The following is a 27,965-nucleotide window of genomic DNA, read 5'->3' as shown; positions in this document are numbered from 1 at the left end:
CTTTATTTATTTTCTGCTGTGTTTTACTTGCATCTGTTTGAAAGACTGAGTGTAAACACACAAAATATTTTATTTTATGTGCTGGAATGTGCAGAAAATAGGTTTAAATGTTAAACTAATTTCTTCCAGTCAGAGAATGTTGCATATAATTAAATTTTTGCTTGATGCATAAAGTTAAAAGATTAAAACTAATAAAACAAGTTTTAAAAAGAGACTTTTCCATCTGATTACATTTTGTATGATGGATTATGTAGCAAAAGTAGAATTGGGCTGAGAGATCTATCGCTTTATCACCTACTCAGGTTGTAAATCGTGTTTTTAAAAAGTAACTAAGTAACTAAGTAATTAATTACTTTTGAAAATAAGTAATCATTAAAGTAACGGGATTACTTTTTGGGGGAAGTAATCAGTAATTAGTTACTGATTACTTTTTTCAAGTAACTTGACCAACACTGCTGGTGAGTAAATAAGATAGTCACCGTGCTGAGGTCTGTTCCACACGGTTACGTTTCGAGCAGAATTCACCGGGCAGCAATGTGTTAAAATGGGATTATAAGTGTAACAGTATGAAGTTTTGGGTTCAACAAGCCGTTTCTACAGAAGAATGGAAGCATTTACTGTGACAGAGGAGTCCTGCGCTCCGACACGACAAGCTACAGCGCGGCGTAGCTCCTCCTCCTGGGGGATGATGGGGACAGTATCTGACAGTTGTTGCTGCCGAGGCACGCTGCTTCAGTCCCAGCAGCGGGTCTTTCAGAGGGCACAGGATCCTAACAGAAGTCGCGCTCAACCTTTTCTTCTTCACAATTTACACCGAAACACGTGAGTAACCGCTGCTCCGACTGTGTGCGTTTAGAGAAACAGCTTCTCTAAAGCCCTGTTCTCCTTACCTGTGCGCGTCTGTAGCAGCTATGGTGATTGAGTTCAGCTGATCACGAGTGGAAGTTCGCAAAATCGGCCACATATCAGCTGCTTTGTGGATGCTGTGAGGTGGAGGGGTTGGTGATATGGCGCCTCTGGAGAGGATTTGTGTGTCGGACCATTCTTTGCTCTACAGCTAAAGTTTAGTCTCCTTTTACACTGCTTAGAAACTCATCTCTTAGAGTCTCTTGTAGTAAACCCCACAAAAATGAAGTAAAATAAAATACAAAAAATAAACGTCAGAAGTTTTCTTGCTGCAAAGTTTGTCATTCAGAAATGCAGTGATCTGTTTAAAGCCTGAGCAAATGTGGTCCAAAGAGAAACAGAAGGCAGGCTTGATGAACTCATTGGACTCTGTTGAAGTGCAGTTTTATTTATCAGGTACAGTCAATATCTGGGATCTTTTCATGGCCAGGCATTTATTCCCAATATTCGCTAATGCACGGCTTACTATTTAATGGTTTAAACTGAGGAAGAAACTTGCCTTTATAGTATGCATACAGTGTACTTAACAGGATACTGCATTTATAATAAATCTACTTTAAATTAAAGAATAAATACGTTTTTACACCAGCTTTTATGCTTGATCCATTAATATTGTAGGTAAATAGAAGTAGTTTTGCAAGGTAATTACTGAGAAGTGTATTTAAGCAAATTGGTAAAAATAATTAATTTTTTTTTAACTAAACAAAAGAAATGTGTGACATCATCATATCCATTTGTGGATAATTAAGTTTACAGTGAACAAGCCACCAATACTGCATCTTTTCACATTATGCTGTACTTGATTTGGGGTATTTAGACATTCTTGTGTCCAGTCCTGTCCAGTCTAATGGTGGATGATGGTGATGCTATATGCAAGTATGATATAGCTGGATTAGTTGAAAATGGGCTTGGGCAGGAAAGGAAACAATAGCATGTTCACTGCAAAAGGGAACAAGCATGAAGAAATCAGAGATCAGAAAAGCAGCACAAGTATAGACAGTGTTTGCAGAGTTCAGTGTGATTTTCACACTGTTTCACTTCACTACAAAGAAGGTGCTTGTATGTTGTGATCTTCTCAGCAGGAGTTAAACTAAAGGACAAACAAAACAGATAAACACTGACCACTGAAACGTGTAGCCAGAAGCTTCAGTGCACTTTCACTTTAATTCTCCAAGTTCTCCATCTTTACTATATTACGATGTTTAGGATGTTTTGCAATCATGCTACACACTTCAGCAAACACCGACAAATTAATAAATAATAAATTAATGTTCACAGTGTACTCTAACTCTCACTGAAAGCAGAGTGGGCCGTCTGTTTGAGGACATGTTTCTGTTATAGATGAAAATGTGGGTCAGTTTGTTTTTTCCACGGTGGCGTCAATGCCCAGCCAATATTTTAGCTGCCTGCTCATCAGAGGACCTTCATCTCTTTCTCACAATGTGAGACAATAGATCGGTTCAGCTCCAGGGCCAGCTCCACGATTCACTTTGGTGACTTTCCATATACCACGAACAGAAAAGCCTGTCTTGTTGGATAAATTGGACTGCGCTGGATACAGCTGGAGGTTAAAAGTCTAAATGACTGTTAGATAAGAATGTTTTCATCTCTTCGAGCTCTGCAACAGTTTGGCTCCATTCTAGAAAGATTTGATGAGAAGACTTGGGGGGCTCACAGTTTAACTCAGTACTACACCTCTTCGGTGTTCAATTCAATTCAATTCAATTCAATTTTATTTATATAGCGCCAAATCACAACATAAGTCGCCTCAAGGCGCTTCATAGATACAGAGAAAAACCCAACAATCATATGACCCCCTATGAGCAGCACTTTGGCGACAGTGGGAAGGAAAAACTCCCTTTTAACAGGAAGAAACCTCCGGCAGAACCAGGCTCAGGGAGGGGCGGGGCCATCTGCTGCGACCGGTTGGTGTGAGAGAAGGAAGACAGGATAAAGACATGCTGTGGAAGAGAGACAGAGGTTAATAACAGATATGATTCAATGCAGAGAGGTCTGTTAACACATAGTGAGTGAGAAAGGTGACTGGAAAGGAAAAACTCAATGCATCATGGGAATCCCCCCGGCAGCCTACGTCTATTGCAGCATAACTAAGGGAGGATTCAGGGTCACCTGGTCCAGCCCTAACTATATGCTTTAGCAAAAAGGAAAGTTTGAAGCCTAATCTTGAAAGTAGAGATAGTGTCTGTCTCCTGAATCAGTGTTGCATGATAACAGAAGGGCTATATTTCAAACATTAACCCATAGTGAGTCCACAACTTGTTTTTCCTTTTTGGAATTGCCTTAGAGCTAATTATGGGATTACCCATTTTTAGCTCCCTCATTAAAATTCTACTCCACAGCTAACAACATGTGAACATGAGTTTAACCTCTAAAACCCAAGAGCCTTTCTGAGGCTCCTGATTGAAAATGACACGACCAACATGCAATTTAAAAACTCTGTATATCAAAATAAAGCCATAGAAATTTTTTCCTCGCCTAATTCTTTCTGTATCTTATAGAATATAGCCTTTTTGAAAACATGCTGCAGTAGACATATATACTGACATTATGTCTGCACAGACTGATGCTGCTGAAGTGAAACAGAGCGAAGTTACAGAGGTTTTACTCAACACATTTGGCACAATCTGTGAGAGTTGTTTCTTAAATACTGAATAGCAGAAGTTATTTAACTTTATTGACATGCCTCCAAACAATGCTTGTTTTTGAATTTTTTTTTATTACCCACACACAAATCTCTGTAACCGGGCATAAAATTGTTTTGTTTTGTTTTTTTGGCAAGGAACTGCTCTGAGGCATTGTGGGAGATCGAGTTATTCAGTTAATGCCTTTTAATTGCGGTGGATTTAAGTTTTGGAAGCAAGACAGCACGGGTATGAAAGAATTCATACTAATGTTTTTCAAACTTGAAGCATCGTTTTGGTCATGTTTTGCTGCTGGTTCAGTGAATTTTGATCTGAGGGTGACAAAACTTGCACGTTTGGCATCTGTGAGATGTCTCCTTTGAGTAGAGATATTGCTTGTTGGTGTAGTAGTATGCATGTAATATGGCCTTTGTGCCTTTTTCATCAGTTAATTTTGGAGTTACTACAAACAGGGAGCATATGGGATGATTTGTCTGTTCTCACTGGGTGGTGCTGAGGTCTAATCTGGCAGTAGCTTCTGTAATCACAAAGAGAACAGAATCATCACAAACTGAAATGTGATGATTGTCACTCAGATCTCAAATAAAGCTGATCCTTTCCTCGCACACTTCACGATCTTAAGTTCTGCTCTTACATTTTTTTCAGTTCTCCTGACAGCTGACACGTGGGCTGTTTGTTAAGAAAGATATAGCCTTATATACTAAAAGGAGAGCTGCAAAGATGAGATGATGGAGGTTTCCAGTCTCTCTCTATAAACAACCCCGGTCGCCCTTTTATAGGGCGACCGGGGTTGGGAAGCGTATCTGTAACCGGAAGATCGCCGGTTCGATCCCTGGGCTCTCTGTCCTGGTCATTGTGTCCTTGGGCAAGACACTTTACCCTACCGCCTACTGGTGTTGGCCAGAGGGGCCGATGGCGCGATATGGCAGCCTCGCTTCTGTCAGTCTGCCCCAGGGCAGCTGTGGCTACAACCATAGCTGCCTCCACCAGTGTGTGAATGTGAGAGTGAATGAATAGTGGCATTGTAAAGCGCTTTGGGTGCCTTGAAAAGCGCTATATAAATCCAATCCATCATTATTATTATTATTAAAACAAATACAAATTTCCACTGGGTGACGTCTACGGCACTGACCTTAATCAATGTTTGACCTCAGAGTGATTTCTTTAGTCAGTTTTTGTTTTGCGGGAAAGTAAACGCTGGACTTCCTCTTAGCGTTTGCACAACAGAGATATGCAAGTTTCTCCGTCTCTGCCTGTCAAAGCTGTTTAGATGACGTTGCATCCCAATTTAACGGCATTATGGTAGTAATTGTAATCAAACCTATAACCTATACCTGCTAAAAAGCCATCCAATGCACACCTGCAAAGAAGTCAAACCATAGATGTCCATACATTACACTATGTATAATAATGAGTAAAGACACAGGGAGAATGTATATTTATTGAACTGTATTTAATACTTTGTACAAAAGCCTTTGTTGGCGATGACAGACTCCTGTATGGAGAAACCAGTTGCATGCATTGCCCAGGTGTAATTTTGGCCACTTATAGTTCACAGTCTTCAAATCCTGAAGGTCCCGTTTATGATTTCGACCTCCTGTAACGTTCCCTCAGACAGCCAGGTTGAAGGAACCTGTTGCTGAAACTGCTCTTCAGATTGTTGTGCATGTTATGAAGGGGGTGGGAGTCATTGTCCATGATTGCCAGCAGTCTTGCCAGCTTTCTGTCACCGATCACCACCTCCAGCGAGGTGAGCTTCATGCCAACAACAGATTCTGCCTTCCTGATGAGTTTGTTCAGTCTGTTTGTGTCCTTTGCTTTGATGCGTGCACCCCAGCACGCCACAGCAAAGAAGATGGTGCTCGCAACAACAGACTGATAACACATATCGAGCAGCCTGCTGAATACATTGAAAGATCTGAGCCTTCGTAGAAAGTAAAGCCGGCTCGAACCCTTTTTGTAGGCAGCGTCCGTATTGGCAGACCACTTGTGATCCAGTTGAACTCCCAGATACTTGTAGGATGTGACTGTTGCACAAAGGGGAGGGTCGGGATCTGTTTCTGCCAAAGTCCACCACCAGCTACTTTGTTTTGGCCACATTCAGCTGCAGGTGATTCACCTCACACCATCTCATGAAACGATCAATCAGTCCTCTGTACTCCTTTTCCCATCGCATCTCCACACTTCCAATTATGGCTGTGTCATCAGAGAATTTCTGGAGGAGACAAGTTTCTGTGATGTACTTGAAGTCGGCTGTATAGATGGTGAAGAGGAAAGGAGACAGAACAGTTCCATGGGGTGCGCCTATGTTGCTGTTCAGACTCTCTGACACAGAGCTCTGCAGTCTCACAAACTGTGGTCTGCCTGTCAGGTAGTCGCGGATCCACTAGACCAGTGGAGCCTCCACCTGCATGTCCTCCAACTTCTCCTTCAGCAGGGAAGGAGAAGTAAACTCCCTGGGCAGATAATACAAGCAAAGTCTGATGGCAAGTAGCTTGACATCGCAGTAGCAGAAACACTCTAACAGAGATATGTCTCGGGTTACACCACCTGCAGTTCACAAACACACCCACCCCACCTCCTTTTTTCTGCCGCTGGCGTCGGTATCTCTGTCCATCCGAACCGTGAAGAAGCCAGGGATCAAAACAGTATCTGATCGTTCAGCCACATTTCAGTGAAGCACATTATGCTGGACTCTCTGAACTTTCTCTGGGTCTGGGTGAGCTAGGGACCTTACATTCCCCACAATGACTGCCAGCACACAGGGTTTAAACCTCTTCCTCTTCGATCTCTGTTTAACCCCCACTCTACAGCCCAGAGGTCTCCTTGTCAGTTCCTCAGTTTCTCAGTAATACTAAGTTTGACATTAAGCCACAGCGTCCACCTGAAATATGCACATGCAAATATCAGGACCAACTTAAAGCTCTTCTGCTGCCAAGTGCTTATGTTGCTTGGTAGAAAAACTTTAGTCTGATTCAACTTTTTAGTTTTTTGGAACCCAGCCTATGCAGTGCAGTGGTAACAATCAAATACATGAAGGTCAGGGAGGAAATCTATCATATCATATCATATCGTATCATTCCATTCCTTAGTCTGTCAGACATGTAAGAGTCATAATAAAATTGTCTGACTGTATTTTAACTGCTTTTATAGTATGCTTTAAAAAGTTTTTTGCTGTTTTGAGTTTTTCCTGCATGCAAAAAATATCTGGTACCCATCCCAACAGGTTTTGGCCTCCAATCAAAGGAAGATTGTAATAAAAAACATTTTTACCCAGATTTTTTAAAATGGGGCTTTAATTTACTCAAGCATAAAAACATTTCTGTATTGTCAAATGGCCAGAAACAAAAGGAAAATGCATGACAAGGTAACAAAGACTCAGTGCTCTAACTATAGGCAGACCAATCATGCTTTTCAAATAAAAAGAAAGAGAGAGAGAAAGAAGACGATGATGAGCCCTGATATGGAGCCTCATCCTCCTTTTTCCTTCTCCTCCATTGCCATCCACCTGCATGAGCACATAAGCTAATGTGCTATAACCCAACTCCACTCGCAACAATCTTCTCACGTTTCTGAATATAACCCGTAACTGTAATTATCTCATTCCAGTATAATTTCACTAAAATGGTGTTTGATACGATAGTTACAGTACTACTTTTAGAAAAGTATCCTGTCCAATACTTTCTTTGTGAGAACAGCTGGTAAGAATGAAAACAAAAAGAAAAGAAAGAAAAGACATGTTATCTGGAGGGTCTGCTGTTTAACAATGCGTTCTCCAGATTGCCAGAAATTTATGCAGATCTGCTGACCTGACGGCACATTGGCCCTGGACTCTCTTCCTATCTGGGTTGGGTCTTGCCTGATTTGGTAGACCCAAGGGCGTAGATTTGGCATGGACGGAAGGGACATGTCCCCACCAATATCCAGCGATTATTGAATTTTCCCCACCAATAATTTGATCTCTTCGAGCAAAGACAAACAAACCCGATAGAAAGAAAAAAAAAAGATCTGTCAACGTCTCATTCACCCAGCGGTGCAGAAAGAGTTAAATCACGTTCTCTACCGGAGTCCTACCTCATGTGACAAATATGGCCAATGTGATTGGCTGAGCCTTTCAGGGAGCTCTGTTCAGTTTTAGCAGCGGCAAGCCTGCGCTGCAATGAGGAGAGGAGGATGGCAGCAAAAAGGAAGAACCTGGATATAAAAAAAATATTTTTCAAACAAACCTGTAAATCACTTAAAGTCAAGTTCACTCATAAAATGTGTCCGTCATAATAACGTTACAGGCTATGCTAGGCCATACATGTCAACCCTCCTGATTTTTCCGGGAGAATCCCAAATTTCAGTGCCCCTCCCGAAAATCTCCCAGAGCCACCATTCTCCCGATTTTCCACCCGGACAACAACATTGAAAAACCATATCTCAGGTTGGCCCAGCTAATTCTAGTTTCCAACAATGGCTACTGCTGCAGCTACTTAGTTTTAATATTACTCTTATAAATTTCTCAGGGTCGCAAAATAAACTTTTAACATATTTTCAGGCGAGAATGTAGCTGTGTAAACTTCAAATACCTAAACATGTTGTTGTTTGGCCTTTTTCAGTGGTTTATTTGTTTGTGAGTAAATCGGTTTGGCTGAGATTAAAGTTATTATCTTAGATTAGATTAAATAAAACTTTATTAATCCCTCGGAAGAGTTCCTCCGGGGTTTTCACACAGCTGAATAAACGTCAAACAGAAAACTGATTAAACAGAAAACTGATTGAACAGAAGTGTGAGATGGTCGAGAATCTACGCCAGCATCCGGTTATAGTTTAGACAGCAAGGAGCAGACGGCAGAGGTGACGTAATTCTGAAGGCTAGACCGTCCAATTTCACAGTCGCTCATTTCCGGTCCACCCGGCTTTCAGACGACCCGGCCCACTTAGACCGCGAAGGCTGGGTCCTCAGGTGGACGCAGCTTCTGTATTTGGACACCCCTGGCCTGTTTCCGGCCGGACAATAATAACGGTGACATTTAATTTATTTTATCCGATAAGTAAACACTGTAAAAACTTTTGGTATGTATATGTATACCCCCCCAACAGCCCTTTTGAATGTCTCTCTAATTCTGAGGTCTCAAGGTTGGCAAGTATGTGCTAGGCTTTGGCCCTCATCAGTCTAAAATTGTATGCAACCATGAAAAAAGTGTTGCCGTGTCCACCAGCAGAGACTGGACAGTATAGATGTAAAACAAATATGCCAGCAGTTTACCTCAGTTAACGAGAGGAGCAGGCATGTGTTTGGCTCCTTCACATAGTGGACATTGAGTTGTTGTGTGGGGAACCAGTAGTCCATGTCTGTTGCTGTAACAGTAGTTCATGTTTAGAATGAAAAATCCCAGCTCACTGATCTGATCGGGGCAGTAGTGCCTAAAATGTTGCATAATGTTGCTGAGAGATCTTTTACTTTGTGATCATCTTAGATGAGTAGTTTTATGGACAAAACCCACCAGGTCATTCAGTGTTCGCTTAGTGCTAATGCATCAGAGATGTTGGTGTAACTGAAGTAATGTTGTTAAGTCCTTAAGGTCATATTCTTTTATTGTCATGACTGTATTTGAAGCTATTTTTGAATGATACCTGATTTATATGGAATATGGCTGAAGTAAACTAAAGCCTAAAATACTCAGTCATTTGTTTAATAGTAATTTAACATTATATAATTCAAATATAAAACTTTGAATTGTGATTTTAAATGGTTTAAAAGCATGTAGAATAGCATATGTAGGCAAGTATATTTCTCCTTTTTTTTATCAAGAAGCAAAAACAAAAAGGAAAAAGAAAGGAAACACGGCAGGGTTCGGTGGTTGAATCATCCGTCCCCACCAACGCCAAAACCAGATCTACGCCCTTGGGTAGACCCCAGCCTCTATCAGTCTGGTGCTTAGAGCTTGTTCTTGTGCTGCCATGATTAGTGCCTCTGGGGTGTCTTTTAGTCCAACTTTCCATGATGGTTCGTCTTCTTGCTTTCTTCTTTCTCGTGTTTCTGCTGCTTGAGATATTCATTAATCACATAATCAGCTGTGGCCATCTGTCTGATGTGCTCATGTTGTTGGATAGTGGTTCTGACACTCACTACCGTAATCCTCGGCCTCCTTCCGCTTAGTGTTCTGGATTTGGAGATAAACCCTCCATGTATGGTAAGGAGCCTTCTTGTCTTGATGTTTGTGGCATTTGCCATAGAATACCAGAAGTGGCAGGTCCACCACTGGCATCCTATGCTTTTTACAGATTAGAGCCTGTTTACTATGAGCACATATGACAAACATGAAAGCTTCTGGGTAAGATGTGGAGTATTTATGCTGCTTTTAATGTCGTTCAACATGGTGGTGGGTCAGTGATGGTCTGGGGAGGCATATCCATGGAGGGAAGCACAGACCTCCACAGGGTAGGCAGCAGCACACTGACATTAGACATCGGGAGGAAGTCCTTGCTGTTCTTACTGACTCTTTTCTGTATGCTTGACTTTACAGATTTATTATTGTTAGTATTATTATTGTTAGGATAAGTTTTAAGTTGCCTGGAAGGAATAATCATGTCTCTACAAAGTGCAGTATAAGAACATATGACATGAGTAAGTGTGTCCAAATCATTCCAGCAAATCCCTTATCCCAGTGTGTGCAGTCATAATACTCTTGCAAGCAGAGCACAAATTGTTCTGTCCAGTTCTTTATCTCCTTCATCTGTGCTTTCTGTCTTTTTAAGACTGCTTTATAAGTGGGCACGGTTGTGGTCTGCAGTACCAAGTGGAGGTAGCGGGTAGTGGGACTAACTTGTACAGTGAGGCAACGTTTTGTCTAGTAGGACTGTCTGGTAGGACAGGAGACATCCATACATACATTTGTCCAACAATGACCTTGTAGTACCATATCACCCTACTAGAGCACTTGGCTCTCGCTCTGCAGGCCTACTTGTTGTTCCTAGAGTATTTAAAAGTAGAATGGGAGGCAGAGCCTTCAGTTTTCAGGCCCCTCTTCTGTGGAACCAGCTTCCAGTTTGGATTCGGGAGACAGACACTATCTCTACTTTCAAGATCAGGCTTCAAACTTTCCTTTTTGCTAAAGCATATAGTTAGGGCTGGACCAGGTGACCCTGAATCCTCCCTTAGTTATGCTGCAATAGACGTAGGCTGCCGGGGATTCCCATGATGCATTGAGTTTTTCCTTTCCAGTCCCCTTTCTCACTCACTATGTGTTAACAGACCTCTCTGGACTGAATCATACTTGTTATTAACCTCTGTCTCTCTTCCACAGCATGTCTTTATCCTGTCTTCCTTCTCTCACCCCAACTGGTCGCTGCAAATGGCCCCGCCCCTCCCTGAGCCTGGTTCTGCTGGAGGTTTCTTCCTGTTAAAAGGGAGTTTTTCCTTCCCACTGTCACCAAAGTGCTTGCTCATAGGGGGTCATATGATTGTTGGGCTTTTCTCTGTCTGTATTATAATAGGGTCTACCTTACAATGTAAAGTGGCTTGAAGAAAATGTTGTTGTGATTTGATGCTGTATACATAAAATAAAATAAAACTGAATACTGATAGAAGTTAAATAGTCTTTAAGCGAGACGTGATTAAAATCATCTAGAATGAAGTTAGGTGCCTCTGGTGAAAGTGATTGCCGTTTATTCACTACATCACTGCTGTTATAAAAAGCTGTGGGAACAGGTAAAATGGACAAACTGATACTGATAAAAGTTCAACATCTGCTGTGCAGATTAGTTCCATGACAGTCACAGAGTTACAGTTTCATTCAGTAAAATAAAGACATACGTCGCCTCCTTGAGTTTTCTGGGTCACCTCGGCCTTTCGATCTAGACAAAAGGGTAATCTGAATCCCTCCAGAAAAAGGTCTGAAATCCTTTTTGGCCCCACTAAGCAATGTCTCTATAAAGGCTAAAATGCCACAATCTCTAAAATCCTTTTAGAATCAATGTTTCCCTGGAGCGCACTCAGTTTGCTCCTCAGAACGTTGGCCATGATAACCAAGAGCAGGGGAAGCCGGGTGTTTTCTCAGGAGCAACTTTACGCCAGCGTGTTTATCCTGCTTCCTCCTCCTGCGTGACTCACTAGGGATAATTTTGTGTGGAAGAAGAGGCATATGACATGTGAAATGCTCATTTATATGTGAGTGTGCACAGAGCCTGGACCAAAAAGCCTAGTTTAACAGATATAGCTGATAACCACCACTGTGATACTTACTGTCTCGACTGGGCTTGCCAAGTCAATTAATGCAAAGAAAGCCTCGCTGTGTTGAGCTTCTTTCATAGTATACCCTTGTGCCCTAATCTCACAGTGTGTTGCGTCACTGAGAGCTGCTGAGCTATGTAGGGTTGTGCCTGGTACTAGCAGAGGCTGGGAAAAAGGAGGAGGGGGTAGAAAAGGAGAGGCAGGAGGAGAGTTAAGTCTGCTTGTCGTGTCTTAGTTTTATTCATTTATTACGTTTCAGAATAAAACCAAAGGCTGACTGTGTTTCAGCTTTTTTGTCAGCTCTTTGTATAATTAAGACTCCATTGCTGAAGAAATAGCATGTTCAAGTGCATTTAAAGTTTGCTGAACAACATTTAGACTGTCTGTGAAATACTGGGGAGAGTCTGATCAGATCGGACCAAAATTGAACTGTTTGGATGCCACAATACAGATCCTGTTTGGACGTCAAAAGCCACTGCGTATCACCCCCAAAACACGATACCAGCAGTGACGTTTGAAGGTGGAACTATGCTGTAGGGCTGTTTATTGGCATATGGCACTGGCAGTCCTCTAAAAATCGAAGGAAGGATGAATGGAAAAATGTACCCAGACATTCTTGATAAAAATTGACTGCCATCTACCAGGATGATGAAGATGAAATAAGGGTGGATCTTTCAGCAATGCAATGATCCAAAGCACACAGCCAAAGAAACTGTCAACTGGTTTCAGAGAAAGAAAATAAAGCTGCTAGAATGGCCCAGCCAATCACCTGACATGAATCCAATTGAAAAACTCACAGTTCACAGAAGGTGCCTTCAGGATGTGAAGGTTGTTTGTGTGGAAGAATGGGCCACAATCACACCTGAGCAATGCATGCAACTAGTTTCTCCGTACGGGAGTCTTGAAGCTGTCGTCACCAACAAAGGCTTCTGTACAAAGTAATAAATACATTTCAGTAACAGTGTTCAATATTGTTCCTTGTGCCATTTCTCATAATGACACATAATTTATGGACATCTATTGTTTGATTTCTTTGCATGTGTGGATTGGATGGGTTCTTACCAGCAACCGGTGAGAGTTTCATCTCAGTAGCGCCTTTCCAAATATATTGAATGCCAGAGTTACTTGAGTGGCTCATAAAAAATGTCTATGCTTTTGACTTTCACTTTTAGATCGCCCAACCCCGCTAACAATTTGTCCTTAAAAGATCCAAAGTTTGAAATCAGACCATAGAAGATCGGCTTAATTGTGTGTGTGTGTGTGTGTGTGTGTGTGTGTGTGTGTGTGTGTGTGTGTGTGTGTGTGTGTGTGTGTGTGTGTGTGTGTGTGGTTAGACAGTCACTTCAATCTGACTTTGCTACAGGAAGTCACCAAAATTTTTCTCACTGGATAGTCTCTTCCCACTGCCATCACTGCAGGTACCACCCTTTCCAAGCTGGAACAAACACTGGTGTAACCGATTTACAGTAACAGGAAAGTGGGTCGCCCACAGGGCTCCACTGCCAGGGGAAGCATTGAGCAAGTTTTCCATATCTCACCCAGATTTCCATAGATTTATTGGACAGTAAATGCCACTACTCTGTGGAGTGAGGGCTGATTGATGGTCCATTCAGGTTGGTTTGTTTTTTTCCCCCACAGATATGAGCCACCACACAGAAGTAATTTGCAGTTTGGTACGGCAATCCAGTAAGTTACACCTGCAAATAGAGAGAAAATTGGCCATGACGATTTGCACCTGCTCTACCAGGTGTAACAATTGAGTTTAACATCCAGGCATCCATGAAAACGGAATTTATGACATTTAACGGAGTTAGAAGTTAGCAGGAAGTTAGCTCGCTAGCTTCTATCTAAATACAATATAGCATGTCCTGACTGCCGGGTTTTGGAAACAAATTAAAACGTACAGCTCTGTTATCACTTCCAACATAAATGAAGACAGAAAACTAAACAGCAGTGACGTTTGTAGGGTTACTGAAGTTGGGCTAGCTGGTATATAATGATGTGCTACGTGACCGCTAGCGACACAGCTATGTTAGCATAATATAAACAAGCTAACTTTTTTCCACTGGATAAAAGTTAACGTGAGTGTTCTCGGTGGTCAGGAACAAATGTAATCGCATGGCAGGATGCTGTAAAAGGACCAAACTTCAGTCAGGAGAACAACTGAGATAATCCATCCACAATACGAGGTTAGTCATTCATATACTGCTGCATGGGCTGGGCTGTAGTTACATCCTAAGGTTTTAAAAACTGAGCTTAAATAAATGATTAGCGGTAATAAAAGCCGAGGGAGGTCAACAGGGATCACTGACTGTTTTAGGAGCTTTTTGAGATCAAATAGAAGAAAATACAAAACATTAAACATGTTAACAACACATAGTTAACACATAGCCATATTAAACGCAGACTACTTTAGGCCCGGAAGTAGGATTCGTCACGTCATCACTTAACGACCAGATAACGAAGGGAGTGGACTGGACACCACGTGGTCAGACACTCCTCCTCCGTGATATATGTGGCCTTACGCTCTCTGACAGCTTTCAGCTGATGTACACAATGGCCTCCTTACCTGCTGGGACAAAATGGCCCACAGCCTCTGGCACTGCTCCATCCACTGGACCAGATCTGGCTCCACATTTTGGGTGAGCTCAGTCAAGGGACTGGATAACTCTGCAAACCCAGGCACAAACCAACAGTAGTACCCAGCCAGCCCCAAGAACCTTTTTTGGTCTTGGGACGCGGGCAGGATGCGATGGCTGTTGTTTTCTCCATCTGAGTGCATCCACTCTGTCACACCTGCAACTGTTGCAGAATGCTGCGGCACAGCTTTTAACTGGTAAAAAGATAATTTGAGCATATTACTCCAGTTCTGGCCTCCTTACATTGGCTTCCAATTGAATTTAGAATCTATTTTAAAATCCTTTCACTGGTTATAAAATCCTTAAATGGTCTGGCACCTCATTGTCCCCCCTCATTCACTCCGGTCAGCTGAGCTGTTGCTCTCAGTCAGTAGATCACGGCTGAAACTTAGAGGAGACTCTACTGTTGCCCCAAAGCTTTGGAATGATCTTCCTCTTCACATTAGGCAATCTGCATCAGTGCTGGTTTCTAAATCCAGATTAAAAACTCATTTTTATTCACTGGCCTTTGACTCAGTGGGTAACTGACAGTTATTTTATTGCTGTTTAATTATTGTAGTTATTATTCTTTTTGTTTTTTTTGTACATTTTATGTTTCTGCTGTACAGCAGTTTTGTCAGCCACTGCACACTTCTGCAAGTTGGCTGAGTAACTTGGCGAGTAACTTTGAGCTAGAAGAAGAGAGTAATACAAGCACTTTGTCTCCTGGTGAAGGGCCACGCTGCAGCCACCTCTCCGCCGCATCCTGCAGCCGGCGGGTGAAGGCAAAAAGTTGGTCCTCCGCCTACATATGCCCCCCCCTCCCCTTCCCCCGCTGGGCCATGATAGCCTTACAAACATCCATGAAGGTGATTGGCTGGGCCATTCCAGCAGCTTTAATTTCTTTCTCTGAAGCCAACTGAGAGTTTCCTTGGCTGTGTGTTTGGGATCATTGTCTTGCTGAAGCATACTCCCTCATTTGGTCTTCATAATCCTGGTGGATGGCAGCCGATTGTTATCAAGAATGTCTTGGTACATTTTTCCACTCATCCTTCCTTCAACTTTATGAAGGTTCAAGGTTCAAGGCTCTTTATTTGTCACATGCATAGTTATACAAGTATAACACACAGTGAAATGTAGCCTGACACGCTCCTCGACATGTGCAAAAATTGGGGGGGCAAGACCAGGCAAGACCCCAGGTGCAGGCTGTGTAAAGATGCCCCTGAGACAATCCAGCACATAACAGCAGGGTGCAAGATGCTAGCAGGCAAGGCATACATGGAACGCCATAACCAAGTGGCCGGCATAGTGTACAGGAACATCTGTGCCGAGTATAACCTGGAAGTCCCGAGGTCAAAATGGGAGATGCCCCCAAGGGTGGTGGAGAATGACCGAGCTAAGATCCTGTGGGACTTCCAGATACAGACGGACAAAATGGTGGTGGCTAACCAACCGGACATAGTGGTGGTAGACAAACAGAAGAAGACGGCCGTAGTGATGGATGTAGCGGTTCCGAATGACAGCAATATCAGGAAGAAGGAACACGAGAAGCTGGAGAAATACCAAGGGCTCAGAGAAGAGCTCGAGAGGATGTGGAGGGTGAAGGTAACGGTGGTCCCCGTGGTAATCGGAGCACTAGGTGCGGTGACTCCCAAGCTAGGCGAGTGGCTCCAGCAGATCCCGGGAATAACATCGGAGATCTCTGTCCAGAAGAGCGCAGTCCTGGGAACAGCTAAGATACTGCGCAGGACCCTCAAGCTCCCAGGCCTCTGGTAGAGGACCCGAGCTTGAAGGATAAACCGCCCGCAGGGGCGTGCTGGGTGTTTTTTTTTTTATATATACATACATACACATTGGGTGAATGTGCAGTAGTAGCAGCAAGCAGGTGAATTCTGTACATTAATATGAATAGACATCTGACTGCCAGTGCAGTCTCCCCATGCTCACAGATTGAGGTCGTACTGGTTTTGCTGCTGTAATCTTTTAGATTTGAGCCCCTGGTCCTGATCTGATCATCATGATCCACAGTGGTCTCTAATTCTTACAGCATCTGTCGCCACTTCTTTACATCAAGATTATCCCTGATCTAAAGCTGTTACAATTAAACTGCATCCTGTAATAATCTCTGCTTCTGGGGCTGTTAATGTAAATTTCTATTATGACTCTTCATTTGTCTCATGTTCACAGATAAATGACCATGGGGAAAGGCTGCATGACAGCGAGCAAGTACTTCTTGTTCTTCTTCAACCTCATCTTCTTTGTAAGTATTTTAAATTTACTAGTGACTCATAAAAGTGTTCTGTTGCAGAAAAATGCACCTTTAGGATGGTGTTAGAGCAGCTGTATGTTTGTGATTGAGTTTATTACTCCATTCAGTTCACGTCAGTTTGATTTAATATTGCACCAAATCACAACAGGAGTCGCCTCAAGGCGCTTAATATGGTGAGATAAAAACCTGACAATAACAAAGTACATTTGATAACACATAAGTAAGCATGGGAAAACTGTCCAGCTTGTATTGTAGAATATCATGCTTTGGCCTAAGATCTACTTTTTAGAAGAATTTTATAAATCTTAGATTGTGTCAAATGGTGCTAAATAGAATAGAATAGAATAGAATAGAGTTTATTTTGAACATGTAAATATAACTAAAATGACAAAAGATTAAACCACTGACAGGTGGTTAGGGACAGATCATCTTCTTACAATGATTTGTAAGCATACTCCCTCATTTGGTCTTCATAATCCTGGTGGATGGCAGCCGATTGTTATCAAGAATGTCTTGGTACATTTTGCCATTCATCCTTCCTTCAACTTTATGAAGACTGCCAGTGCAGTGTCAATGTCAGTTACATTGATTTGTAAGAAGATAATGCAATGTTATGTTGGGATACCAAGGGCCCAGGCATTTAAGGCATTCCTGTCCAGGGTGTACTCTGCCTTTTGCTCTGTGACAGCTGAAATAGACTTTCCAACCCCTTAAATTGGATAAGCAGAAGAAAAAGGATGGATATATAAATATGGTTTAAAGTAGCGCTTATTTTGCTCTGACAGTGTAAGGCAGTTTAAGGCACTAACATTAACAGTCCACCAAAGTGACCAATCTTCCTTTGGGCTCTGCCCTCCAAACAGTGAAAAGTTAAGTTAGTTTATGCAAGCAGAATTCAGCTTTGAGCACATTAAGCAACCTGTCTGCGCGAAACTGTAGCAGTGAGTGCAACGCAGACACTCTCATATGCATGATGGCTTTTTTGTGCAAGTGGCTGTGAGTTCTATGCATGCATGTTATAAAAATTAACATGTAAGGAATTTAATTGTGCTTGCAATAGTTTGGGGGTGGTTTTCGCGCACTGAACTTTTGGCATACACTACTGGTCAAAAGTTTTAGAACACCCCAATTTGTCCATTTATTTATTGCAATTCAAGTCGTTCATGTCCAATGAATAGCTCGAAATGATACAAAGGTAAGTGGGTGAACTGCCAGACCTTTTTTTTAAAAAAAGGTAAGGTTACCCAGAACTGAAAAGTAATCTACATGTTAGAATTATACAAAAAGGCTTTTCAAAATGGGTTAACAATTTAAAGCTGTTCTGCAGCAATGGAGGTTCATCAAGCCTTGAGAGCTGGTGCTACTAATTCCTACAGCTGTTTCAACTGTTTTAGATTACTTACAACCCCCTCTGTGTGCATATTAGCAGTGTTGGAATGCACTGTAAAAATCAGCTGAACAGTCTTGTACTGCAGAAAGTAGTGCGTTGCTGCAAAAATGGTGAGAGGGCCATTATCAATGGAGACAGACCATCATAGCAAAAAGTCAAGGTGTCATTGAGTACAGTTTCATTCACCACTCAGAAACAAACTCTGACAGGAAGAGGTCCGGCAGATCTAAAGCCACAACTGAATCAGAGGACAAGTTTCTGAGAGTTAACAGGTTGTGTGATATGCGTAAGCAAGTCTCAGTTTCAACTATGAAGACAAGACTTTGAGCTGCAGGTTTGACAGGACGAGTTGCATTGGATTTCTATTGTGGAAAGAATGCCACAGGTGTGTTCAGCTGTTATATCTGCCAAAGGTGGCTACTTTGATGAGTCAAAGATTTAGAATACGTTTTGGGCTATAAGTCGATTACATGATTCCCTTTTTTAACTCCAATGGCTTATTTGTACTATGCTTTCTTTTCAGAGTGCAATGTGATGTTAAACTGCATAATTTTCAATAAAAAATTTGAGAAAGTGGGATGTAAATGTAAATGTAATTCCAAACAAACATAGACAAACATGTTGTTGGCTTGTTGGCTAATATTTAGGAATATTCAATACAGCAACTTTTAGTCAAAATAAAGGTAAAATGTCAAGAAATTAATCAACTCAGGACAATTTGCGCTGTTGCATTAAAACTCTTAATAGAGTGGGTTTTCATTGTACCTGCATTTCACCCTCTGCATTTGCAGCTTCCACTGTGTTCCTATTTGTTCTGACAGATACTTCTGAAAACACATAATTTCATGCTTCTCATTAGTGAGTTTTTAGAACCCATTTTGATCAAAGTGTTTTTTTAAATACATGAAAATCATGGAAAGGAAGTGGTGCTTGTAACTATCAAATTTCTTGTGACATCCTTTCATTCTGATAGTTCTCATGCAGTTCTCATATGTATCCTCCAGCTGTTTGGGGCCGTCATCGTTGGCTTTGGATTTTGGATTCTCCTGGACAATCAGACTTTCATCGTTGCCCTGAGTAAGTGCTTGATCAGGTTTGAGGTCATCTGTACTTCTCTGTGTGTTTGAACCAGTGGTGGGAAGTAACGAGGTACAAATACTTTGTTACTGTACTTGAATGAATTTTTAGGTATCTGTACTTGAGTGTTTATTTAAATTGATGGATTTCAGGGTTTTTATTGTTGACTTGGTTTCCCTGAGTCTTTTCCCATGTTGTAGTTGTGTGTCTTATTTTGAAAGAAGTATTTACACGTTACCATAGCAGCCAGAGAGCATTAAGGGGCAGATAGGAGGATCTAACTCTTCATATTGTTGGCGCATTTCAGGCGGACGCTGCTAATAAAGTTACACAATTACACAGTGAATTCGTGTCTATTAATATATTTAAAAAATACAACAGTTTTTGTCTTGTTGGTATCATTTTATTTTGTTGTATGTATCCGCGACACCTTAAAGGCCGATCCGTTAAACCGGTGACGTTAAACCGGTCCGTGGACCAAAAAAGGTTGGGGGCCGCTTATCTAGAGCATGTATACTTGGGAGTCAAAGTGGGCTGAAAGGTACGGTGGCTGGGAAGTGCAAATCGCAACAAATTAAAAAACCACAACAAATTACAAAAACCCACAACAAATTACAAAAACCACAACAAATTAAAAAACCCCACAACAAATTAAAAAACCCCACAACAAATTAAAAAACCCCACAACAAATAAAAAAAAACCCGCAACAAATTACAAAAACCACAACAAATTAAAAAACCCCACAACAAATTACAAAAACCACAACAAATAAAAAAAAAACCACAACAAATTACAAAAACCACAACAAATTAAAAAACCCCACAACAAATTAAAAAACCCCACAACAAATTAAAAAACCCCACAACAAATAAAAAAGAACCCGCAACAAATTACAAAAACCGCAACAAATTACAAAAACCCGCAACAAATTACAAAAACCGCAACAAATTACAAAAACCCGCAATAAATTACAAAAACCCGCAACAAATTACAAAAACCGCAACAAATTACAAAAACCCGCAATAAATTACAAAAACCGCAACAAATTACAAAAACCGCAACAAATTACAAAAACCCGCAACAAATTACAAAAACCCGCAACAAATTACAAAAACCCACAACAAATTAAAAATAAGGATAATTATTAGGCCATATATAAATAACAAAATAACTTAAAGCAAAATTGGAGAACGCAAAGTCTGAAACAAGTCTTTATATTAAGGGCCATCAGTCAAACATTACTGTTTGGTCTGGGTCTGAACAGAGCGTGTTGTGTGTGACGTCTGCTTTTGCGCATGCAGGCCACTTTGAGGGTTCACAAAGGAGCGCTTTTGCTGTCACATTTTATTTGTAGTGTGAACAAGCAGACACAAAAAATCAGATTTAAATATAAAAATCGGAATTGAGCATTAAGACCTGCAGTGTGAACGTAGCCATAGTGAGTTCAGTGCACTGATGTGACATTGTCCTGAAGGATTTAGTTATTCTCAATGGTTAAAGAAATTGCAATTATTTCTTCATATTTATTATAAATAATACTAATTATATATCTTGCTTCCATGTTTGTGTCCTGTGTCTCATTTTTTACTATAATACATTGATTAATATCAGCTCGTCTCACAGCTGCTATCCAGACTAGACGCCTTCTTTTGGTAACATCCGATACAAGAGCTGCCTCATGTTGCTTCCAGATGGGGAAAGAATGAAAAGATAAACCATTTTCAACCTTATTCCCTTGCCGGTCGTGCGATCTAACTTTACAACCGACCGCACAGCAAGTACGAACCATAGCTGGTGTTATCCGTGTACTTTCGCTCCTCTTTCGCTAGCGCTTTGTTTGGCCCAGAAACATGGCACCACAACCAAAAACCATGGCCACGCCCCCTCTCGTGACATCACGCTCCAAAAGCCCTATTAGGCTAATCGTTGCGTCACTTCCGGTATTTCAGACAATCCCTTTCCGTCAAGGATTTTTAATTTGTTGCGGGGTTTTGTAATTTGTTGTGGGTTTTTAATTTGTTGCGGGTTTTTAATTTGTTGTGGGTTTTTAATTTGTTGTGGGTTTTTGTAATTTGTTGCGATTTGCACTTCCCAGCCACTGTAGAAAGGAGTGCAGGTGTCCGTATGTTGTGGTTGCGGTACTTCAAATCTAGCTAGCATTACATGGAGAAAACATGAAGGGAGTTACATTTTTTAAGTGTCAGGTAATTTGAAATTCAAGCTTAACAAACATAAATAAACATACCAACTGTTGTGTGCAGTTTGACGCGTGTGTTGCTGAAAATAGTTGTTTGTATGAGATAAAGATGTTAGCTTGTCGTACTGTGGTTAATTTATTGTAAAGCACTGTGCTGGACTGGTGCACAGTGGCTGTGGTGTCCATGGTCAGTGTTGGTTTAAATCAACTGTAATATGCTAATATTCATTTACGTTTTGCATTTAAGTTCTCATGCAGTTCTCATATGTATCCTCCAGCTGTTTGGGGCCATCATGGTTAGATTAATTTGCTGAATCCACATTTGTACCAACAGTTTAGTAACAACACAATATACAGTGTGGAGTCAGTTTAGAAAATGGGAATCGGCCAAGACATTTTGAGTTGTGATTCTTTTCCTTATGCGGAGACACTACACAGATCTAAGGGTTCCCCACCTGCTGAATCCCTACATAACAGATTCAAACTGAGTGCATTCAATTGAATTAGAATTTATATTTAAATATTTGGATTATTATGTACTAATATTATTTTATTATATTAATATAGCACAGGGATCAGTTTCCTTTGTACAGAATTAGAAATGTCCTTCAAGGAGCTACTTTTTACTTTCCTACTTAGAGTACATTTCAGAGCCTTTACTTTTTCACTTTTACTTGAGTAAAAAAGATGCTTCAGTACTTTTACTTTTATTGGAGTATTTTTTTAGACACAGGTATCTATAGTTCTAAGTAAGAAAGTCTGTACTTTTTCCTCCTCTGGTTTTAACTTTACTTAAGTCACTTTCCTGCTCTTATTGAATAGGAGTATAAAAATACAACCTGCTGTCTTGACCAGCGTTTGGTGTGAGTCCTACTAAAACAGAAATGCTATATTGTATTTTCTCCAGTGGATACTTCCCACTAAACCCCTTGTGGATTGCATTTAGGCCAAAAAAACAAGAAGCTATGATTAAGAGCCTAAATGTGGCCATGTTCTAGCTCCAAGTATCACTGTTTGTTTGTGTGACAGGAAGAAAAAAGAAGAAATGCAAACATTGGGAACCTCAGATTTTATGGTTTACTTATTTGAATTGTTAAAACACAAACTATGAAACTCAAAACTGTATCAATATATGATCAGACATAAGCATACCATTCTTATTTTGTCAAAGGATTTCATTTTTTTAACACTTTCTAGCGAATTCTGGATAATTGATTTTTGTTTTTTTTAACAATCATCAAATCCTATTTAAAATAAGGTTAAAATCTGTAAAACAAAACCAGAATCTATTTTTAGAGACAGCTTACCATGAAATCCCTTTTACAGTAATTATTTTAGTAATGAATCTATGTTTTTTACATCCAATGTATTGATACTTCTGTGACTATACATCATAGACATTAAACCGGTGCAGAGAAACTATGTTACAGCCTATGACACTGATGAGTTATAGATTTTGGTTTTAGATTGTGATTTTTGGGGGGATGGTCAAATATAATCTATAATAATTTAATCGACATGAAGTATGTGCTACAAACTGTCTGTTTCCTAAACTTCCTCAAAGTAGTAGTATGGGCTATGTGTACTTTTTTATGTGGTTATTCCATTAGCAACAGGATTATCAGTAATTGATCTTAAAAAATATGTTGTAAGTATGTTGAGTTAAACCAATATATCCAGCTACTTTTCTTAATTTTTTGTTTGTTTTGCTCTTTGCCTTCAAGCTGGCTGTAGTTAAACCTTTACTCAAAAAGCATCTCTAGACCCAGCAGTCTTAGCTAATTATAGGCCAATCTCCAACCTTCCTTTCATATCAAACATCCTTGAAAGAGTAGTTGTCAAACAGCTAACAAATCATCTGCAGAGGCTTATTGAAGAGTTTCAGTCAGGTTTCAGAGCTCAGCACAGCACAGAAACAGCTTTAGTGAAGGTTACAAATGATCTTCTTATGGCCTCTGACAGTGGACTCATCTCTGTGCTTGTCCTGCTAGACCTCAGTGCAGCGTTCGATACTGTCGACCATAATATCCTATTAGAGCGATTAGAACATGCTGTAGGTATTACAGGTACTGCACTGCAGTGGTTTGTATCATATCTATCTAATAGACTCCAGTTTGTGCATGTAAATGGAGAGTCCTCTTCACACACTGAGGTTAATTATGGAGTTCCACAGGGTTCAGTGCTAGGACCAATTCTGTTTACATTATACATGCTTCCCTTAGGGACTATCATCAGAAGACATAGCATACATTTTCACTGCTATGCAGATGACACCCAGCTCTATCTGTCCATGAAGCCAGATAACACACACCAATGAGTTAAACTGAATGTCTTAAAGATATAAAGTCCTGGATGACCTGCTTCTAAATTCAGATAAAACTGAAGTTTTTGTACTCTATAGCTAGGGCAGGATTAAGTGATCCTGAATTCTCCCTTAGTTACACTGCAGTGCATCTAGGCTGCTTGGGGATTCCCCTTACTACGTGTTTACACACCTTTCTGCATTTAATTATTAGTTATTATTAATCGCTGGCTCTGTTCCACAGTGTGTCTTTGTCCCATCTTCCTTTTCCTAGCCCCAACTGGTCGCAGCAGATGGCCATCCATTCCTGAGTCTGGTTCTGCTGGATGTTTCTTCCTGTTAAAAGGAAGTTTTTCCTTCCCACTGTTGCCAAAATGCTTGCTCATAGGGGTTCATGTGATTGTTGGAGTTTTCTCTGTTTTCTTTCAATTACTGTAGGGTCTTTACCTTAAGATATAAAGCACGTTGAGCCATGATTAAATGAGATAATTAAGATATAACAGTCAGTGACATTGGTTTTAAAGTTTCTCATGAAGTTTTTGTGAAGTGCTTTTTTCAACTAAGGAGCTTGGAAAGAAAAGCGTCTGGACTTCTTTAACTTGCTTGAAGACGTTTCACCTCTCATCCGAGAAGCTTCTTCAGTTCTAAGGTCAAATGGTGGAGAGTCCCAGATATAAACCTAGTGGGAGTTTCCCCCCAAGAGGGACAAAGGACCCTCTAATGAATTCAGTCAGTCAGGAAAAATCACAAAAAACAAACAGCGGTTATGATTATTTTAATACTTATTAGGAAGGGTTTTTTTGCATTCCTCACAGATATTTGCTTCTGCAGGTGTTCAAGTTGGGCATGATACTACCTTACACATAACAGTTATTATTAACAATAATAGTTAATATTTTCCAAATAGAAATAAAGATTTAATACTGGTATCAAAACTTAAAACTTTGATCTGGACTGTGTGTCTGTATCAGTGCAGTACAGACCAGAGGGACATGGTCTCTAAGGAATCTCAATAACCTTGCTTTAGATCAAAAGAACACTTGATGGGACATCAAAATTCTTGAGGGATACAAAATTAAAGCCCATGAATGAATACTAAAGTGTCAAAGAGGAAAACTGGATTAACCTCCTAAGACCCGAACTCTTCCATGACATGCATTATTAATTTCTCTTTGATATTTGGGCTGATTGGGACCTGATGAATATAAAAACAAAGAATTACCAGATTTTTCTTTTTTACCTAATTTTTGCCACATATGAGGATATTCATTTAAAATTTCGATAGAAGAGTAGCAGTATAGTGTCCTCGTAAGTGGATATCAGGCCCTTGTAGAGCAAGATTTAGTATTTTGGTCTAAATAACCCAAAATGTGATGTCCACATATGTGGACGCCAGGTCCTAGGAGGTTAAATGTCAGATGTTTGAAGTCTGACTAAAACAGAAACATTTTCATGACTAAACTGAATCTTAAACCAAAGTCATATACCAAAAGTTTCAGTTTGGAAACGCATCTGTTTGTAGTTGTTCAGTAACTGAAGAGCCATTGTTGGTTATGACATAGCAGATTGTAAATCTAACATCAGAAAGATCTTTAAAACTTACAAGGTTAACCTGCAGTAATAATATGTCAAGATGGTAAAAAGAGATAAAGAGAAAGAGAAAGATGAGTTGTGTCCATGAGGGGGGAAAAGGTACAGACATGACTGAAGAGGGTTCAGTGAAGACATATAGAGACAGTGACCAAGTGTAATAGAGAAAGAATAGAACAGCGCACATCACTGAGGATGTTTGTCAGCCATGGCTGCTCAGCAGGTGCCCTCATCAGACACAGGGCTCTTTCAGCTCTGTCCAGCATCAGTATGCATCACATCAGCCTAGTGCGCTCACTCCCTTACTCATGACTCCACACTCGCAACCCACAATACATCACTGGCTGGACAAAGCTGAAAGGATAGACAGACGGCCTGATAGCACAAGTCCAGAGAGTTGAGCTCAGGAATGTGGTCATACAACGCAAACCGTATGAAATGTCTCACTTATGTACAGATTAGAGATGGATCGATCCGATATTACGTATCGGTATCGGTCCGATACTGACGTAAATTACTGGATCGGATATCGGAGAGAAATAAAAAATGTAATCTGATCCATTAAATATCAAAAAAGCACCTCACAAAACTTGCAACACCACGTAACTCGGCTCACAACCGTAGCACATCGGAGCAGTGTGGTCACGTGATAGAGCGGCTGTGTGTATTTGTAGTCTCGCTACCAAACCAGCATTTCATCTCCGAGGAAGTTATCCCAGAGAGAAGTAATGCAAGTGTGTAAGTTCATCTCTGAATGTTTGTAAAGCATTCCCACGTTAAGCTTAATAACCGATATATGGAGCGACTGCCTCTCTCTCAGGAGAGAGAGAGGCATGCATATATATATATATATATATATATATATATATATATATATATATATATAAAACACCCAGCACGCCCCTGCGGGCGGTTTATCCTTCAAGCTCGGGTCCTCTACCAGAGGCCTGGGAGCTTGAGGGTCCTGCGCAGTATCTTAGCTGTTCCCAGGACTGCGCTCTTCTGGACAGAGATTTCCGATGTTGTTCCCGGGATCTGCTGGAGCCACTCGCCTAGCTTGGGAGTCACCGCACCTAGTGCTCCGATTACCACGGGGACCACCGTTACCTTCACCCTCCACATCCTCTCGAGCTCTTCTCTGAGCCCTTGGTATTTCTCCATCTTCTCGTGTTCCTTCTTCCTGATATTGCTGTCATTCGGAACCGCTACATCGATCACTACGGCCGCCTTCTTCTGTTTGTCTACCACCACTATGTCCGGTTGGTTAGCCACCACCATTTTGTCCGTCTGTATCTGGAAGTCCCACAGGATCTTAGCTCGGTCATTCTCCACCACCCTTGGGGGCATCTCCCATTTTGACCTCGGGACTTCCAGGTTATACTCGGCACAGATGTTCCTGTACACTATGCCGGCCACTTGGTTATGGCGTTCCAGTATGCCTTGCCTGCTAGCATCTTGCACCCTGCTGTTATGTGCTGGATTGTCTCTGGGGCATCTTTACACAGCCTGCACCTGGGGTCTTGCCTGGTGTGATAGACCCCAGCCTCTATGGATCTTGTGCTCAGAGCTTGTTCTTGTGCTGCCATGATTAGTGCCTCTGTGCTGTCTTTCAGTCCAGCTTTGTCCAGCCACTGGTAGGATTTCTGGATATCAGCCACCTCCTCTATCTGCCGGTGGTACATACCGTGCAGGGGCCTGTCCTTCCATGATGGTTCCTCGTCTCCCTCCTCTTTCTTGGGTTTCTGCTGCCTGAGGTATTCACTGAGCACTCGGTCAGTTGGGGCCATCTTCCCAATGTATTCTTGGATGTTCCTTGTCTCATCCTGGACTGTGGTGCTGACACTCACCAGTCCCCGGCCCCCTTCCTTCCGCTTATCGTACAGCCTCAGGGTGCTGGACTTGGGGTGAAACCCTCCATGCATGGTAAGGAGCTTTCTTGTCTTTATGTCAGTGGTTTCTATCTCCTCCTTTGGCCAGCTTATTACCCCAGCAGGGTATCTGATCACGGGCAGGGCGTATGTGTTGATGGCCCGGATCTTGTTCTTACCATTCAGCTGACTCCTCAGGACTTGCCTGACCCTCTGCAGGTACTTGGTGGTTGCAGCCTTTCTAGCGGCCTCTTCATGGTTCCCATTTGCCTGTGGGATCCCCAGGTACTTGTAACTGTCCTCTATGTCTGCAATGTTGCCTTCTGGTATTTCAATCCCCTCAGTTCTGACTACCTTCCCTCTCTTTGTTACCATCCGACTACACTTCTCCAGTCCGAACGACATTCCAATGTCATTGCTGTATAGCCTGGTAGTGTGGATCAGTGAATCGATGTCTCGTTCACTCTTGGCATACAGATGTGATGTCATCCATGTACAGGAGGTGGCTGACAACTGCTCCGTTCCGTAGTCGGTATCCGTAGCCAGTCTTGTTAATGATCTCACTGAGGGGGTTCAGGCCTATGCAGAACAGCAGTGGGGACAGAGCATCTCCTTGGTAGATCCCGCACTTGATGGTAACTTGTGCTATGGGCTTGGAGTTGGCCTCTAGTGTTGTACGCCACATCCCCATTGAGTTCCTGATGAAGGCTCTTAGGGTCCCATTGATCTTGTACAATTCTAGGCATTCCAGTATCCAGCTGTGGGGCATTGAGTCATAGGCCTTCTTGTAATCAATCCAGGCAGTGCACAGGTTGGTCAGTCTGGTCTTGCAGTCTCGGCTATATATATATATATATATATATATA

At 41.4% G+C, this 27,965-nt stretch overlaps 1 protein-coding gene across 2 annotated transcripts in view; it reads left to right on the top strand.

The window, feature by feature from the left end:
- The first annotated feature begins 664 nt into the window (after window positions 1-664).
- Window positions 665-27,965, top strand: part of LOC101480351 (CD82 antigen) — a 43,103-nt gene continuing 15,802 nt past the window's right edge. The window contains exons 1-3 of one of the 2 annotated variants that reach the window (XM_014411350.3): window positions 665-822; window positions 16,593-16,665; window positions 19,069-19,141. In XM_014411350.3, the coding sequence (XP_014266836.1) occupies window positions 16,597-16,665; window positions 19,069-19,141 (142 nt within the window). In that variant the 5' untranslated portion in view covers window positions 665-822; window positions 16,593-16,596. Of the gene's footprint in view, window positions 823-13,440; window positions 13,474-16,592; window positions 16,666-19,068; window positions 19,142-27,965 lie in introns of those variants that run through there. The other variant, XM_076887083.1, reaches the window with a different exon arrangement.

The sequence above is a fragment of the Maylandia zebra genome, linkage group LG1 (genome assembly GCF_041146795.1).
Source record: "Maylandia zebra isolate NMK-2024a linkage group LG1, Mzebra_GT3a, whole genome shotgun sequence".
In the NCBI taxonomy this organism is placed as follows: Eukaryota; Metazoa; Chordata; class Actinopteri; order Cichliformes; family Cichlidae; genus Maylandia; species Maylandia zebra.
Note: the sequence above shows the minus strand (reverse complement) of the source record. Positions and strands in the feature narration are given on the sequence as shown.